Source organism: Eleutherodactylus coqui, chromosome 1 (assembly GCF_035609145.1).
Source record: "Eleutherodactylus coqui strain aEleCoq1 chromosome 1, aEleCoq1.hap1, whole genome shotgun sequence".
NCBI lineage: Eukaryota > Metazoa > Chordata > Amphibia > Anura > Eleutherodactylidae > Eleutherodactylus > Eleutherodactylus coqui.
Window position 1 is genome coordinate 50753600 of NC_089837.1, and position 18201 is coordinate 50771800.

An 18201-nucleotide genomic window follows, 5' to 3' on the forward strand; every position below is an offset into this window, starting at 1 on the left:
GACAGACGATCAGCTGATTAGCGGGGATCCTGAGTCGTGGGGCCCTGCTGACCAACTTTTGATGACCTATGGTGAGGATTGGTCATGAATGGTTATGCTCCGTAAACCATTTTAAAGAATAAAACAATTTTACACTTATGGAATGGAAACTTTTCCTTCCCACATTCTGACACCTTGAACCTTTTTGCTTTACATTGTGTTTATACAAATCATTGCTTTTTAGAGGATGAGCTGTAGTTTTTTGGCACCATTTTACATATTTACACACCTAGAAAGTCAATAGTTAGAATTTTTATGCCCAAAACTCCAACTGAGCCATAGGAAAGCAAATCCACCCTTGAACTGAATAAACCAATTTGCCATAAAGTGGAAACATTCTTTCTTGACCCCCATTGGTAATCACACACCCCAAATTAATATTCTATGGTGCATATGCACATTTTCCCACTAGTCAATGAAGGTAGTATGTAGATATGGTAATTGATGATTTGAAACCTGATGGTCTATTAATAGCAAGTGATCTTTCCTTTTCTACTGTAAAATATGGCACCAAAAGCTGAGATATTGATTGGTGGAGGTCCAGGTTCCTCGACCTCCATGATTGCTGGAACAAATGAGCAGAAAAACTCAGTCAATCGCTGTTCCTCACCAGCTTTTATTGGCTTTGGCAATGCAAAGTCTTGGCTTATGGAAAGTCTATACCATGCTGAGCCCAACTCTCAGAGAATCAATTAAACAATGCTCAGTTGAATGCCTCTGCTCCATTGTTCCAGCAGTTGTTGATCAAACTGTCCAATATTTCACAATGATGGACATGTTCTTATCTTAACCTTCATTGGAAAATATTGTGAAAGTACTGAGACACTGTTATTCCTAGTTTAGGGTATGAGGGGACAGTAGATGACAGATTCTCTGAGAGTTTTGGCCAGAGTAGCCCTTTCTGCTGTAGAGGCAACACTAAGCCATGTTGTCTAAAAGGGAATATGTTTAACGTGCGGGTGGTAGTGCCCACGTGGCAAGTTAACTGATGGCATGACAGTAACAGACAGAGGTGGCACATTTAAAAAAATACACTTCACTGAACATCAACCAATGAACATGCTTATGCTGCTTTATAATTCAGCATAAATATTCTTCAAGTGACAATGCTGTAATATTGACATAAACCACGTCACTTTGCTTTAACTGGCATTTATTGCTGACATATATATCTTCTCATCCTTGGCAGCTGCAAGGCACATTACAGTTTATGCAACACTATCCCATGTTGCCTAAAAGGGAATATGTGTAACAGGTGAGTGGAGTGCCGAGGTGGAAGGTGATGGTGTGGCAGTAACAGACAGAAGTTTCACTTTTATTTAAAATACGTCTTACTGAACATCAAGCAATAAATATACCTACACTATGTAATAATTTGGCATAAATACTGATCAATTGACAGTACTGTAATATTGACAGTGACCCAAATTATCACTTTGCTTTAACTGGCATTTCTTGCTGACATATATATCTTCTCATCTTTGTCGGCAGCAAAGCACATGGCATTTCAGGCAACTTTCCAGCATTAGAGATGAGCGAACACCAAAATGTTCGGGTGTTCGTTATTCGGAACGAACTTCCCGCGATGCTTGAGGGTTCGTTTCGAACAACGAACCCCATTGAAGTCAAGGGGGCGACCAGAGCATTTTTGTATTTCGCCGATGCTCGCTAAGGTTTTCATGTGTGAAAATCTGGGCAATTCAACAAAGTGATGGGAATGACACAGAAACGGATAGGGCAGGCGAGGGGCTACATGTTGGGCTGCATCTCAAGTTCACAGGTCCCACTATTAAGCCACAATAGCGGCAAGAGTGCCCCCCCCCCCTCCCAACAACTTTTACTTCTGAAAAGCCCTCATTAGCATGGCATACCTTTGCTAAGCACCACACTAGCTACAACAAAGCACAATCACTGCCTGGATGACACTCCGCTGCCACTTCTCATGGGTTACATGCTGCCCAACCGCCCCCCCTCCCCCCCACAGCGCACACCAAAGTGTCCCTGCGCAGCCTTCAGCTGCCCTCATGCCACGCCACACTCATGTCTATTTAGAAGTGCGTCTGCCATGAGGAGAAACCGCAGGCACACACTGCAGAGGGTTGGCACGGCTAGGCAGCGACCCTCTTTAAAAGGGGCGGGGCGATAGCCCACAATGCTGTACAGAAGCAATGAGAAATAGAATCCTGTGCCACCGCCATCAGGAGCTGCACACGTGGGCATAGCAATGGGGAAGCTATGTGCCACACACTATTCATTCTGTCAAGGTGTCTGCATGCCCCAGTCAGACTGGTTATATGCACCTTAACAGTAACCGCGTTGGTGGTAATGTGGTGGTGACTGCGGACCTAGTAGCACGGTTGTATTTTGTTGGTTTTCGGAATGTGGCCAGGATTAAGTGGGCCGTGGCGGGGGGATGGTGTGGGGGCTCTCTTGTTGTGTCGGTAAAGGTGAAATTCTTGGACTGCCACCAGACGAACCAATGCAAAGGCATTTGCCAACAATGTTTTCCCTGTTGGAGGGGGATGTTTTTGAGGCACTACGTGTCCTCTCCACGTGTCCGTTCCATGTCAGCAATAGTAGCACTCAGGACAGGCCCCATTAACAATTCTGAAGCAGCAGTATAACGGGAGCGCAGTCTTCGTTCCATGTAAGCAATAGTAGCACTCAGGACAGGCCCCATTAACAATTCTGAAGCAGCAGTATAGCGGGAGCGCAGTCTTCGTTCCATGTAAGCAATAGTAGCACTCAGGACAGGCCCCATTAACAATTCTGAAGCAGCAGTATAGCGGGAGCGCAGTCTTCGTTCCATTTCAGTAGCCTTAGTATAGCCAAGGCACAAGTTACATTTATGTAGCTAAACTGTAGGCCAACCCCACACACCTTTCTGTACCATGAGTGCAGGCGAAGAACATAGAAATTACTATGATAACACTGTAGGTGAGGGCCCCAAAAAATTGGTGTACCAACAGTACTAATGTACCTCAGTAAAAATTGGCCATGCCCAACCAAGATGGCAGGTGAATCGCTTTGGTTAATGTGGCTTAAGTGGTAACTAGGCCTGGAGGCAGCCCAGTGTAACGAAAAATTGGTTCAAGTTAAAGTTCCAACGCTTTTAAGCGCATTGAAACTTATAAAAATTGTTCTGAAAAATTATTTGAGTGAGCCTTGTGGCCCTAAGAAAAATTGCCTGTTCAGCGTGATTACGTGAGGTTTCAGGAGGAGGAGCAGGAGGAGGAGGAGGAGGAATATTAGACACAGATTGATGAAACAGAAATGTCCCCGTTTTGGATGGTGAGAGAGAACGTAGCTTCCATCCGCGGGTGCAGCCTACGTATTGCTTACGTATCGCTGCTGTCCGCTGGTGGAGAACAGAAGTCTGGGGAAATCCAGCCTTTGTTCATCTTAATGAGTGTTAGCCTGTCGGCACTGTCGGTTGACAAGCGGCTACGCTTATCTGTGATGATTCCCCCAGCCGCACTAAACACCCTCTCCGACAAGACGCTAGCCGCAGGACAAGCAAGCACCTCCAGGGCATACAGCGCTAGTTCAGGCCACGTGTCCAGCTTCGACACCCAGTAGCTGTAGGGGGCAGAGGCGTCACCGAGGATGGTCGTGCGATCGGCTACGTACTCCCTCACCATCCTTTTACAGTGCTCCCGCCGACTCAGCCTTGACTGGGGAGCGGTGACACAGTCTTGGTGGGGAGCCATAAAGCTGGCCAGGCCCTTAAAGACTGTTGCACTGCCTGGGATGTACATACTGCTCGATCTACGCACATCCCCTGCTACCTTGCCCTCGGTACTGCGCCTTCTGCCACTAGCGCTGTCGGCTGGGAATTTTACCATCAGCTTGTCCGCAAGGGTCCTGTGGTATAGCAACACTCTCGAACCCCTTTCCTCTTCGGGAATGAGAGTGGGCAGGTTCTCCTTATACCGTGGATCGAGCAGTGTGTACACCCAGTAATCCGTCGTCGCCAGAATGCGTGCAACGCGAGGGTCACGAGAAAGGCATCCTAACATGAAGTCAGCCATGTGTGCCAGGGTACCTGTACGCAACACATGGCTGTCGTCACTAGGAAGATCACTTTCAGGATCCTCCTACTCCTCCTCCTCCTCCTCCTCCTCCTCCTCCTCCTCCTCCTCAGGCCATACACGCTGAAAGGATGACAGGCAATCAGCCGGTGTACCGTCAGCAGCGGCCCAAGCTGTCTCTTCCCCCTCCTCCTCATCCTCCTCATGCTCCTCCTCCTCCTCCTGTACGCGCTGAGAAATAGACAGGAGGGTGCCCTGACTATCCAGCGGCATACTGTCTTCCCCCGCCCCCGTTTCCGAGCGCAAAGCAGCTGCCTTTATGGTTTGCAGGGAATTTCTCAAGATGCATAGCAGAGGAATGGTGACGCTAATGATTGTAGCATCGCCGCTCACCACCTGGGTAGACTCCTCAAAATTAGCAAGGACATGGCAGATGTCTGCCAACCAGGCCCACTCTTCTGAAAGGAATTGAGGAGGCTGACTCCCACTGCGCCGCCCATGTTGGAGTTGGTATTCGACTATAGCTCTACGTTGTTCATAGAGCCTGGCCAACATGTGGAGCGTAGAGTTCCACCGTGTGGGCACGTCGCACAGCAGTCGGTGCACTGGCAGCTTAAAGTGATGTTGCAGGGTGCGCAGGGTGGCAGCGTCCGTGTGGGACTTGCGGAAATGTGCGCAGAGCCGGCGCGCCTTTACGAGCAGGTCTGACAAGCGTGGGTAGCTTTTCAGAAACTGCTGAACCACCAAATTAAAGACGTGAGCCAGGCATGGCACGTGCGTGAGGCTGCCGAGCTGCAGAGCCGCCACCAGGTTACGGCCGTTGTCACACACGACCATGCCCGGTTGGAGGCTCAGCGGCGCAAGCCAGCGGTCGGTCTGCTGTGTCAGACCCTGCAGCAGTTCGTGGGCCGTGTGCCTCTTATCGCCTAAGCTGAGTAGTTTCAGCACGGCCTGCTGACGCTTGCCCACCGCTGTGCTGCCACACCGCGCGACACCGACTGCTGGCGACATGCTGCTGCTAACACATCTTGATTGCGAGACAGAGGAGGAGGAGGAGGAGGAGGAGGAGGGTGCTTTAGTGGAGGAAGCATACACCTCCGCAGATACCACCACCGAGCTGGGGCCCGCAATTCTGGGGGTGGGTAGGACGTGAGCGGTCCCAGGCTCTGACTCTGTCCCAGCCTCCACTAAATTCACCCAATGTGCCGTCAGGGAGATGTAGTGGCCCTGCCCGCCTGTGCTTGTCCACGTGTCCGTAGTTAAGTGGACCGTGGCAGTAACCGCGTTGGTGAGGGCGCGTACAATGTTGCGGGAGACGTGGTCGTGCAGGGCTGGGACGGCACATCGGGAAAAGTAGTGGCGACTGGGAACTGAGTAGCGCGGGGCCGCCGCCTCCATGATACTTTTGAAGGACTCCGTTTCCACAACCCTATACGGCAGCATCTCAAGGCTGATGAATTTTGCTATGCGGACGGTTAACGTTTGAGCGTGCGGGTGCGTGGCGGCGTACTTGCGCTTGCGCTCCAACAGTTGCGCAAGCGACGGCTGGACGGTGCGCTGAACTAAACTGCTGGATGGGGCCGAGGACAGCGGAGGTGAGGGTGTGGGTGCAGGCCAGGAGACGGTAGTGCCTGTGTCCTGAGAGGGGGGTTGCATCTCAGTGGCAGGTTGGGGCACAGGGGGAGAGGCAGGGGTGCAAACCGGAGGCGCTGAACGGCCTTCGTCCCACCTTGCGGGGTGCTTGGCCATCATATGTCTGCTCATGGTGGTGGTGGTGAGGCTGTTGGTGTTGGCTCCCCGGCTGAGCTTTGCGCGACAAAGGTTGCACACCACTGTTCGTCGGTCGTCAGGCGTCTCTGTGAAAAACTGCCAGACCTTAGAGCACCTCGGCCTCTGCAGGGCGGCATGGCTCAAGGGGGTGCTTTGGGAAACACTTGGTGGATTATTCGGTCTGGCCCTGCCTCTACCCCTGGCCACCGCACTGCCTCTTGCAACCTGCCCTGCTGATGCCCTTGACTCCCCCTCTGAAGACCTGTCCTCCTGAGTAAGCGTTGCACACCAGGTGGGGTCAGTCACCTCATCGTCCTGCTGCTCTTCCTCCGAATCCTCTGTGCGCTGCTCCCTCGGACTTACTGCCCTTACTACTACCTCACTGCAAGACAACTGTGTCTGATCGTCATCGTCCTCCTCACCCACAGAAAGTTGTTGAGACAGTTGGCGGAAGTCCCCAGCCTCTTCCCCCGGACCCCGGGAACTTTCGAATGGTTGGGCATCAGTGACGATAAACTCCTCTGGTGGGAGAGGAACCGCTGCTGCCCAATCTAAGCAGGGGCCCGAGAACAGTTCCTGGGAGTGTTCCCGCTCCTGAGCAGTTGTTATTGTAGTGGAGTGAGGAGGCTGGGAGGAAGGAGGAGCAGCAGACAGAGGATTCGGATTGGCAGCAGTGGACGGCGCAGAACTGCGGGTAGACGATAGGTTGCTCAAAGCACTTTCTGCCATCCAGGACAGGACCTGCTCACACTGCTCATTTTCTAATAACCGTCTCCCGCGTGGACCCATTAATTGGGCGATGAATGTGGGGACGCCAGAAACGTGCCTCTCTCCTAATCGCGCAGCAGTCGGCTGCGACACACCGGGATCAGGAGCTCGGCCTGTGCCCACACCCTGACTTGGCCCTCCGCGTCCTCGGCCGCGTCCACGTCCTCTAGGCCTACCCCTACCCCTCAGCATGCTGTATTACCAGTGATTTGATTTCACAGGCAGGAAATAAATTGGCGCAAGACTGCAGGCCAAATATAATTTTTGCCCTTTTTGGAAAACGAAAGGCCCCACTGCCTCTAGTGAATGAATTATCTAAGTTTAATAACTGTGCTGTGTCCCTGCTAATGTGTCACAGAACGTGAAGGCAGCAGAGTTATTATAACTCTTGGAGAGCAGGTATTTTTTTCCCAATTAAGGAAAGCAAATGGCGAAGCCAGCAGTAAAGCGTAGCTGGGTGCGTCTGATTTAGCAATGTTGTTCACGCAGCTCACACGTCTCCACCGCCCTTAGGACGGACAGAGGCTGGACAAATAGATTTGTTTTCAGTTTTTTTCCACCAAAAGGCAGCACTGCGTATATTCAATGAACATGAGAAGTTTAATAACTGTGCTGTGTCCCTGCTTATGTGTCACAGAACGTGAGGGTAGCAGAGTTATTATAACTCTTGGAGAGCAGGTATTTTTTTCCCAATTAAGGAAAGCAAATGGCGAAGCCAGCAGTAAAGCGTAGCTGGGTGCGTCTGATTTAGCAATGTTGTTCACGCAGCTCACACGTCTCCACCGCCCTTAGGACGGACAGAGGCTGGACAATAGATTTGTTTTCAGTTTTTTTCCACCAAAAGGCAGCACTGCGTATATTCAATGAACATGAGAAGTTTAATAACTGTGCTGTGTCCCTGCTTATGTGTCACAGAACGTGAGGGTAGCAGAGTTATTATAACTCTTGGAGAGCAGGTATTTTTTTCCCAATTAAGGAAAGCAAATGGCGAAGCCAGCAGTAAAGCGTAGCTGGGTGCGTCTGATTTAGCAATGTTGTTCACGCAGCTCACACGTGTCCACAGCCCTTAGGACGGACAGAGGCTGGACAAATAGATTTGTTTTCAGTTTTTTGGCACCAAAAGGCAGCACTGCGTATATTCAATGAATAACAACTGTGTTGTCGCCCTGCCTATACAATTCTTTCCCTGCAGTATCAATGGAGGGTGCAATGGTCTGCAGAGGCGATTTTGAGAAGCAAAAAAAAATGCAGCACAGCTAACAGCAGCCTGGACAGTACTGCACACGGATAAATATGGCCCTAGAAAGGACCGTTGAGGTTCTTGAAGGCTACACTCACTCCTAACACTCTCCCTGCCTATGCAGCACTTCTGTCCCTAATGCCGGGTGCAACGCTCTGCAGAGCCGATTTTGAGAAAAAAAAAAATTGCCACTGCTAACAGCAGCCAACACACAGCTATCAGTGGCCCTAATAAGGACCTTTGGGGGGTCTTGAAGCCTACACTAACTACCAATTCTTTCCCTACAGCAGCTCCGGTACAAACAGCACTGTCCCTCATCTAACTCACACCGCATCTGAGGCGAGCCGCGGGAGGGGCCGACTTTTATGTTCGGGTGACACCTGATCTTCCCAGCCACTCACAGCAGGGGGGTGGTATAGGGCTTGAACGTCACAGGGGGAAGTTGTAATGCCTTCCCTGTCTTTCAATTGGCCAGAAAAGCGCGCTAACGTCTCAGGGAAGGAAGTGAAAATAACCAGAACACCGCATGGTGTTCGTTACGAATAACGAACATCCCGAACACCCTAATATTCGCACGAATATCAAGCTCGGAAGAACACGTTCGCTCATCTCTATCCAGCATCTTTATCTTGCGGCATAACTGTACCTGCATCATCTCTGGTTGTAGGCCACAACCCCAAGTGCTCTGTAGGAGCAGCGTCCTTTCACACCGAATGCTAAAACAGGTCATAGACATCACTTTATATAGAGAGGTTGTCACATCACAATCGTGGCTTAAGCTCTCTCCTTATGTAGAGTCAGATGTGATATGGAAATTATTACTTTGTAAACATATTATTCTACAAAAGATACTATTGACCCTTGCAAGGCCTTGCTCTAACCCAGTGGTTCTTAATGTGGGCGTTATTGCCCCCTGGGGGGCATTTTTACTTTTCAAGGGTGCGATGGAATGAAAATTGTAGGCAGGGGGGCGTTTGAACATCTAGGGGATGGTAGGGGAGCATTCTGTGTTTGCTTTGTTGATATTGTTTGTTTAGTAACTACATTTTTCTAAAAATTAGTAGTGATATCTCGGTTTTTGACGATAATCTGTCCGAAAACAATCGGTGAAATCTAAAACCAAGGCAAACCGAGGCAATTATTTCCATATGAATCACTTGCATGTAATGGGAGTTGTGTGCAGCCTCTTTCATAACTCTATGACTCCACTACAGATCAATCACACTACTTAACATTGGATAACCTACAGCACAACCTAAACTGCTGTATTCCATAATGCTGATGATTGTCTGGAACCGCTTCAAACTTTCTCTTGTGTGAGTCTCTGGGAGTTGTAGTTTTAGTGGATGCCAAGTGTCTTTTCAGAACACTGATATAAACTAAAACTCCAAGAGATCCACACAATGGAAAGTGCCAGCCAATCAGCGGCATTCTGGAATACAGCGGGTTAGGTTGTTCTTTAGGTTATCCAGTGTGATTGATCTGTAGCAGAAATGTAGGTAAAGCAGCAGCACTCCAAGAACAGCACCACTAGTGCGAGGCAATAAAGTTTACAAAGCTCAGTTAGGGAATTGACTCCAGGATTCCAAGTCACATGCATAGAAGAGGAAAATTGAGGAGCATCATCGAGTGATTGCTTGTCTGCATTTTAACCTGGATCAATAAAGAAGCATCAATGTTGATGCATTAATTTTAACCACTCGATAATGCTGCTCAATTTTCATCTTCTATGCATGATCTGTAGCGGAGTCATGGAGTCATAAAAGTCATACATCATTATATGATAGAGCGACATGAGTAGTGTATTCTTGAAGCATACTTTATAAAAATGGCTGAGAAGAAGAAATGCAGTCAATATTAAAAATGAATACTTGACATACTGATTCATCCCTTCTCCTACAAATTGACAGCTTCCCTTGTGTGTCGTTTGTGAAAAGGCATTTTCAATGAAACTATGAAGCCTTCGTGACTGTCTGAATGCATTTTTGCAAGGTAATCACTCAAAGTGAATAAGCCTTTCATTTTTTCAAGGTTTAAAGTCGAAGTTTGATAACCGCAGCACTGTAGGTAAGCTGTTTGGAAAATCTGCTCTCAATGCTACAAAGGCCTCCTTGCTTCCTATAAAGTCTCTTTATTAATAGTATAATGTGGCAAATCACATACTAGTGGGGAAACACTTCTGTTACCCGCAGTTAAATAGATTGTCAGTACTATGCTGGGGCCTGACGTGTGCCATGGTGAAATCGATTCCTTTGAGTAATGACACCATTTTAACAAGAATTGATGAGATGGCTGCTGATGTGGAATAAACACTTTTGGACTCGTTAAAGAACACAGAATTTGTAATGCAAATTGATTAGTCAATGTTTAGAGACAATGAAGAATTGCTGCTGGCTTATGTTTGTTTCATTAATCAGAATGAAGAGGCAGTGGAGAAACTGTTGTTTAGCTGAAATTTAACCATGGACATGAAAGGCTTTTTTCCAAGAAAAAAAATCCCTTTAACAAATGTACTTGCTTGTGCAACCGATAGAGCTTTATCCATGATCGGTTGATATCACAAATTTATAGCCCATTTAAAATGTGCCATATCTGGCATAATGGCAGTCCACTGTGTGATCCATTGCTACTAAATATTAATGTGAGAGATTGCATGATTCTCTGCATTATGTAATTAATGCTGTTAAGAAGGTAAAAGCACACTCTTTGAACAAAAACGTCATTTTCTGCAAGGTTCGTCAAGACCATGACAAAGAATTTGAACGTTTACTCCTACACCCCGAAGAGAGGTGGCCATCAAAAGGAAAGTCCTTACGATGCTTCTACGAACCTTTTGACACAGTAGTCGAATTTCTTCGGCCGATTGACTTAAGCCTTTGTGATGCAATTATACTACGATGACTTGATATTGCTTATCTCGCAGATATATTTGACAAACTCAACAAGATCAACACAAAGCTACAAGGAAACAAAATAAATTTCATTAAGGCTAAAGGTATAATCTCGTCCTTCATTGCTAAACTGGACCTTCATACCAATAACCCGAGTCGATGCGAGCTCTGTCAGTTTCAAGAAATTGCACGCAAAGACAGAGAGAAACGTCAAGATGCAGACTTAGACATTTTTTGCTCAAACCTTAAACAAGCCAAAGAAGACATGCAAACTAGGTTTCATGATCTATGTACCCTTTAAAAAACCAACATGGCTACTCAATCCATTTTCAGCAGACGCAGGAGAATTTTATCTCAGATTACAAGAGGAGTTGATAGACTTGAAACACGATAGTGAAGCCCAAGCACTTTTCCAACAATGTGACTATGAATGTTTTTGGGTGAAATTGAAGAATTTAAATCCTATCCTGTGGCAGGGCGTTAAGTTTCTTGTGTTAGTTGTTCCATCTACGTACTTAGTGGAGAGGGACTTCAGCACAGTTGAGCAGCTCCTGACAAAAGCGAGAAACAAACTTCAGACTGCGGTTGACGAAGATAGAACCTGATATTGCAAAATTGGCGTCTGCTCATCAGGCCCAAGTCAGCCATTAATGACACAGATTGATTGTGGCAAACATTATTATTAGTCAAATGTCATTGTTCTTGCATTTTAATTAGTCTTCAGACCATTAAAGATTAAGGAGTATCTTGCATTTTCCTTATACCATTTTAGTCACAGAGGCTTCTTGACTTGACGCATCCAGTGCAGGGCTTCCACACCACCACTGCTGCATCAAGCACTATTGGACAGGAGACTCCCTTTCTTCCCACGCATTGTGCGGCTCTTCAACCCATAAGTTTGGCTGGTTCTCCATCAGGCCACATTTGTTGGTCAACAGGGCCTACTATCATCCGATCCCATGCACTACTTTATGGGAGCAATGGCTGCTGCCCCATCTCATGTCAACCTGCATGCCTGCTCAAATGGCCACTGCTGCTACTTCACCTCATGCTGCTGGACACAACTCCTACACCTTATATGGCCTTATATGGCTCATTGCTGCAAGCCAAGCTTGTTCCAGGGCTGGGGGAAGGGTCTAGACAGAGCCTCTATTTGTCACATGAAGCTTCAACAAAATGACGCCATGTGCCATTACCTTCTCTTCCTAGGATGTGGCTTTTGCCAGCAAAAGGGTATCTTACACAGCACTGCAAGTGCTGGTCTGTGTGGTGCTGCCTGCCCCTTGTCTCCCTCCTCCAGCTGTATCTCAGAAAAGGAGGAGGAAAGAGCTTATCAAGCAACACTCAAGCCGCACTCCACAGTGGCCATGCCGCTGTTAGTGAAGTGGAGGGAATATGGACATCATAGAAGGGGGTACCCCGCTTAGAAGCTCTTATCTTGTGGGTTTAAGTCATTCATGTATGACTTTTGAATGGCTGCCATGTAATACTTCATTTTTGCAGAGCAGATTTCTGACTAATCAGGTTTTCCTCCAGCAAAAATCATTTTGTCAGTTGTGTCAGTGGATTTACACAACTTGAATCTGAAATGGTAGGTCTATGATGAGCCCCCTTTCAATGCCAAAAATATGGTTCCTTGGTAGAAGCACAATTCATTGAAACCCAAGAAAAGCTTATCTCTACATATTTGTTATCTGTGTAACCAGAGGCATAAAATGTTCCATCACATAGAAATGTTACCATATCCTTTTGTTACATCCATAATAGATGGCACGCTTGGTCTGTCTGAGAACTCCTCTGCATGGTTAATAAGAGCTTCTTTCACCGTGTCATATCCGCACAGCACCACCACCTTCTGGACACCTATCTTTATACTGAACACTGGGCCGTACTTCTTAGCTAGCTGCAAAACACAAACCATAAAAAGAGTAAAATGTTTCTCATTATATATAATGACTTTCCCCTAGCCTCCATCTCAGTACACAGAAAGCACATTTACCCCATCTTGCTTGTTTTTTTCCTACTAACAAAAGGCCATTTATAATACAAGTCTGTGTACTTTGGATATGCAGTCAATAGTAAAGCAGACAGGAGTTCCTCTCACCTTTTCAGTGCACGGAGCTACAGGTACATCAACTAGACAGCAGAAGAGTATAATTTATTCTTATTTTTATCAAAGGCCGCATTTGTCGAATTTGGGAGCAAAATGAGGCAGAATTTTACCACTAATCCATGTTTTCGGATTCAAATGCTGGTGAGTAAGAAAGTACTCAAATGGTCACCAGAAATTTGGTTGTTAGCCAGTGTAAACTATATTCAGAATACACTAAGGAAAGCTTCATGAAGAGAAATAGACATGTTCTAGAATTACCTTTTTAAAAGGGGACATTGTTGTAAACGTAGAACAATAGTAAGGTGGTGCTAAATTGTCAGGCATGTTGTGGATGAGATGTAAATCTGATACTGTTTAACCCCTTTAGTGGCACGCCTGGAAAATCTCCTTCCTCCAAAATTTGGAAATTATTTTCCAAAATTGTTATAATGTATTCTTTTATTACATAAAAATGTTGCAACGTGATTGTTGCATTTTTTTAATATATACTTATGAGATTAAATTACATTATTGACTCTTATTTTAAAAAACCTGCCCTGTGAGGCATGACATATTAATAATAAACCTGCCACTGAAGGGGTTAATGGGCCGCAATGATTTAAACTGGGTAAACTTCAAGAGGTCTTTTGAAGAAATCCTAAAGATACATATAAGATAACCGGTACAAGTTCCTTCCTAATATTATAATCATGCTAGATAGTCAAGCAGCGAATCTAGTTTGAGCTAACTCAACCAACTGCTGGATAATCTGAAGTAGGAACAACTTTGTAGATATTCCCAAACTTGGAATGCATCAATAAACCATGAAGAGGCTGTAGATCTTATTGATCTTTGAAACGTACCTCTTGAAATGATAAGTGAGGCTTTTGCACATTCAAGTTGAGAATATTTCCGATTATCGGCAAGGGCTTTGGACCAGGAGGATAATTCGGATGAACATGTTCCTTCTCTTTGTATAAAACGGCTGCTAAGAAAATACACATTACAATGGACAAAAGAACCGTGACTGGATCGAGGGGCAACATGTCTTCAGAAAAACCTGTGGTGGAAAATAAAAATGAATTAATAAATGATAAAAAGAATTAAGTTACCACCTACTGCATGCAAGGATGGAAAATGTTTCTCCTCATTTGCAACAGAAATTGTGTTGGCGCAGTTGTTAGCACTGCTGCTTTGCATTTCTGGAGTTGTAAGGCAATATCTGCATGGAGTTTTTCAAAGTTCGTGCAAACGTTTTATGTGATGGGAATTGAACCTAGGACCCCATAAGTGCTAAAACCTCATTCAAAAGCGCACACACACACAGTTTGCAAAATATTTTTCTGGTGATTCTTACTAAAATCAGATTTAGATGACCTGATCTTATTCTGTAAAGATTGTACAATTTTATTACCCTGCTGATTAGGACAAGCAACAGTAATTTTTAATAATGATCATTCGATTTTTTTTTTCTGGATTGCCAATTCAAATGTAGTTTTAATTCCACATGACGTTCAATGAACAACAAACCATTATATACATATACATCTTTTCAACTTAATGCTCAAACCTTTTAGAAAGTCCTGGCAATTTTTAGTTAATAGAATTTATTTGAAAAACATTTAATGCAATTGACCTTTGGACAAACCAAAGGTTTTCTACTGCTAGCTCTGTTAACAGTAAGTGGGTGCTGATAGAAGAGTTGACTCTTAGATTATACTTATTTAATTCTCAAACTTTTTAGAAAGTCCTGGCAATTTCCACTTTTTTCCAGTAAATAGAATGTATCTGAAAACCAATTGATGACAAAGGACCCTTGGATAGACCAAAGGTTTTCCACTGCTAGCTCTGTTTTTACTAAGTGTCAACTCTTCTTGTAGAAGAGTTGACTCTTGGATTATCAAAAGAATAAATATATTGTTCAGCGATTCCATTATTCTAAACATGGAAGATGTGGAAAGTGACTCCAAGTAGAACATTAAATGTATGCCAAGAACATGTTTTATGCTACTTTTCAGGTATTCATGCATATAATACTCACCAGTGGAATGGATTCTATGTGTTCATTAACAATTAGCTTTACTAATATTGTTTAGTACAGTACATATTGTAATGGTCCTTGTAGATGATTAATTTATCCAGGTAGATTATCACCGATCAACAAAATTGGCGCCCATCTATGGGATCTTTACATAGGCCAATCCAAAGCACAAGGGACCTCAGACTAGACAGATAGTTCATCTTCCAACAAGACAATAATCCTAAACCCACAGTGTGAGTGTTCTTGAGTCACTCAGTCAGGATCCTGACTTGAACCCAATCCAATTTGACAGATCTTGTGAAGATCTGCAGAGAAAAATCAAAGAAGATCCCAAAATCCAGGTGTGCAAACCTTGTGACATCACACCCGAGAAGGAGGCTGCTAAAAGTGTTTCAATTTAGTACTCAGTACAGGGTTCGAATACAAATGTCAGTGCAAAATGTTAGTTTTAATTTTTTAAAAAGAAACATTTCTAGCATTCTATTTTCACTTTGTTATTATGGGGTATTGAGGATAGAATTATGGTGAATTTTTTTTCTTGCAACATGCATAAAGCCACAGCACAGAAAAATCTAAAAAAGTGAAAGTTCATATATACAATGGGTGTACATATGCACACACCCATTGTAAATAAAAAAAATAAAGCGCCTATAAGCAGTTGTTGGAATTGTATGAAACTTTACATGTGTGATTGTAACATTGATGGAAGTAATTACAATATCAGAATAAAATGGAATGAGCCGCTCACCCTTAGGTCTTCAGACACGAACCAGACTATCACCAGTACCCAAACTAAACCTGTTTTCATTGCTGTAGATAATTTGGTTTCATTCTGTAGCAGTTCTATTTCATAATTCCTGAAACCACTGCAAAGAGAGGCGATAGTGCGTGGGTGTCGGAGGCAATACATGTAATGACACCATAACACCAAATGTCCTTCAGCCAATTGTTTGGAAATTATTCTAATAGACACAGGGGCCTGTAACTATGGTGCCACCTGTCTCTGGATGATTAGACAATGAAAAAGTTGGAACTGCTTGTTAGACAAACAGACAATTCTTTCTACTGTTTGTCTGTCAAGGGCATCCTGAGCCCAGGTATCTTGTGTGTGTGCCCTCATGCATTCAGTGGTCCCAACACCTCCTAACAGTCTAGTCAGAATGGCCCAGATTGCGATACAAAATATTTAATAGATTTGTTTTTCTTCTCATCACCCTCTAGATTTTTTCCCACATTATTTATTAAGGAACTAACACTTTCACTTTTAATCTTTTTCTATGTTTCCCCTAAGTGACCACTAGAGATGAGCGAGCACCAAAATGCTCGGGTGCTCGTTACTCGAGACGAATTTTTCGCCATGCTCGAGGGTTCGTTTCGAGTAATGAACCCCATTGAAGTCAATGGGCGACTCGAGCACTTTTGTATATCGCCGATGCTCGCTAAGGTTTTCATTTGTGAAAATCGGGGCAATTCAAGAAAGTGATGGGAACGACACAGCAACGGATAGGGCAGGCGAGGGGCTACATGTTGGGCTGCATCTCAAGTTCACAGGTCCCACTATTAAGCCACAATAGCAGCAAGAGTGGGCCCCCCCCTCCCAAAAACTTTTACATCTGAAAAGCCTGATTAGCAATGCATACCTTAGCTAAGCACCACACTACCTCCAACAAAGCACAATCACTGCCTGCATGACACTCCGCTGCCACTTCTCCTGGGTTACATGCTGCCAAACCCCCCCCCCCCCAACGACCCAGTGTCCACAGCGCACACCAAGCTGTCCCTGCCCAGCCTTCAGCTGCCCTCATGCCACACCACCCTCTTGTCTATTTATAAGTGCGTCTGCCACAGGAAAAGCAGGCATACACTGCAGAGGGTTGGCACGGCTAGGCAGCGACCCTCTTTAAAAGGGGCAGGGCGATGGCCCACAATGCTGTACAGAAGCAATGAGAAATCCAATCCTGTGCCACCTCCATCTGGAGCTGCACACGTGGGCATAGCAATGGGGAACCTATGTGCCACACACTATTCATTCTGTCAAGGTGTCTGCATGCCCCAGTCAGACCGCGTTTTTTTATATATAGTCACAGGCAGGTACAACTCTGCAATGGGAATTCCGTGTGCACCCACAGCATGGGTGGCTCCCTGGAACCCACCGGCGGTACATAAAAATATCCCATTGCATTGCCCATCGCAGCTGAGGTAGTATTGTCATGTTTAATGCAGGTGGGCTTCGGCCCACACTGCATGCCCCAGTCAGACTGGGGTTCTTTAGAAGTGGAAACAGATGCATTTACAACTCCCTGTGGACCCACAGCATGGGTGGGTGCCAGGAAGCCACCGGCGGTACATAAATATATCCCATTGCATTGCCCAACACAGCTGAGGTAGTAATGTCATGTTTAATGCAGGTGGGCTTCGGCCCACACTGCATGCCCCAGTCAGACTGGGGTTCTTTAGAAGTGGAAACAGATGCATTTACAACTCCCTGTGGACCCACAGTATGGGTGGCTCCCTGGAACCCACCGGCGGTACATAAATATATCCCATTGCAGTACCCATCACAGCTGATGTTATGTCAGCTGTAATGCAGGTGGGCCAAAAATTTATTGGATTACACTGTAGGCGAGGGCCCACAAAAATTGGTGTACCAACAGTACAAATGTACCTGAGAAAAATTGCCCACGCCCAACCGAGAGGGCAGGTGAAACCCATTAATGGCTTTGGTTAATGTGGCTTAATTGGTAACTAGGCCTGGAGGCAGCCCAGTTAAAATAAAAATTGGTTGAGGTGAAAGTTTCAACGCTTTAATGAGCATTGAAACGTATAAAAATTGTTTAGAAAAAATTATATGACTGAGCCTTGTGGGCCTAAGAAAAATTGCCCGTTCGGCGTCATTACGTGAGGTTTCAGGAGGAGGAGCAGGAGGAGGAGGAGGAATATTATACACAGATTGATGAAGCAAAAAGGTCCCCGTTTTGGATGGTGATAGAGAACGATGCTTCCATCCGTGGGTGCAGCCTACGTATTGTTTAGGTATCGCTGCTGTCCGCTGGTGGAGAAGAGAAGTCTGGGGAAATCCAGGCTTTGTTCATCTTGATGAGTGTAAGCCTGTCGGCACTGTCGGTTGACAGGTGGGTACGCTTATCCGTTATGATTCCCCCAGCCACACTAAACACACTCTCTGACAAGACGCTAGCCGCAGGACAAGCAAGCACCTCCAGGGCATACAGCGCGAGTTCAGGCCACGTGTCCAGCTTCAACACCCAGTAGTTGTAGGGGGCAGAGGCGTCACGGAGGACGGTGCTGCAATCGGCTACGTACTCCATCAC

The 18201-nt window shown here is 45.6% G+C and overlaps 1 protein-coding gene across 2 annotated transcripts in view; it reads right to left on the reverse strand.

The window, feature by feature from the left end:
- The window catches only part of LOC136620727 (cytochrome P450 2C5-like), a 78788-nt gene that overhangs the window by 28964 nt on the left and 31623 nt on the right, over positions 1 to 18201 (reverse strand). For both annotated transcript variants that reach the window (XM_066595670.1, XM_066595673.1), the window contains exons 2-3: positions 13695 to 13891; positions 12480 to 12642 (exon numbers count right to left, since the gene is read on the reverse strand). In XM_066595670.1, the coding sequence (XP_066451767.1) occupies positions 12480 to 12642; positions 13695 to 13891 (360 nt within the window). The remainder of the gene's footprint in view (positions 1 to 12479; positions 12643 to 13694; positions 13892 to 18201) is intronic.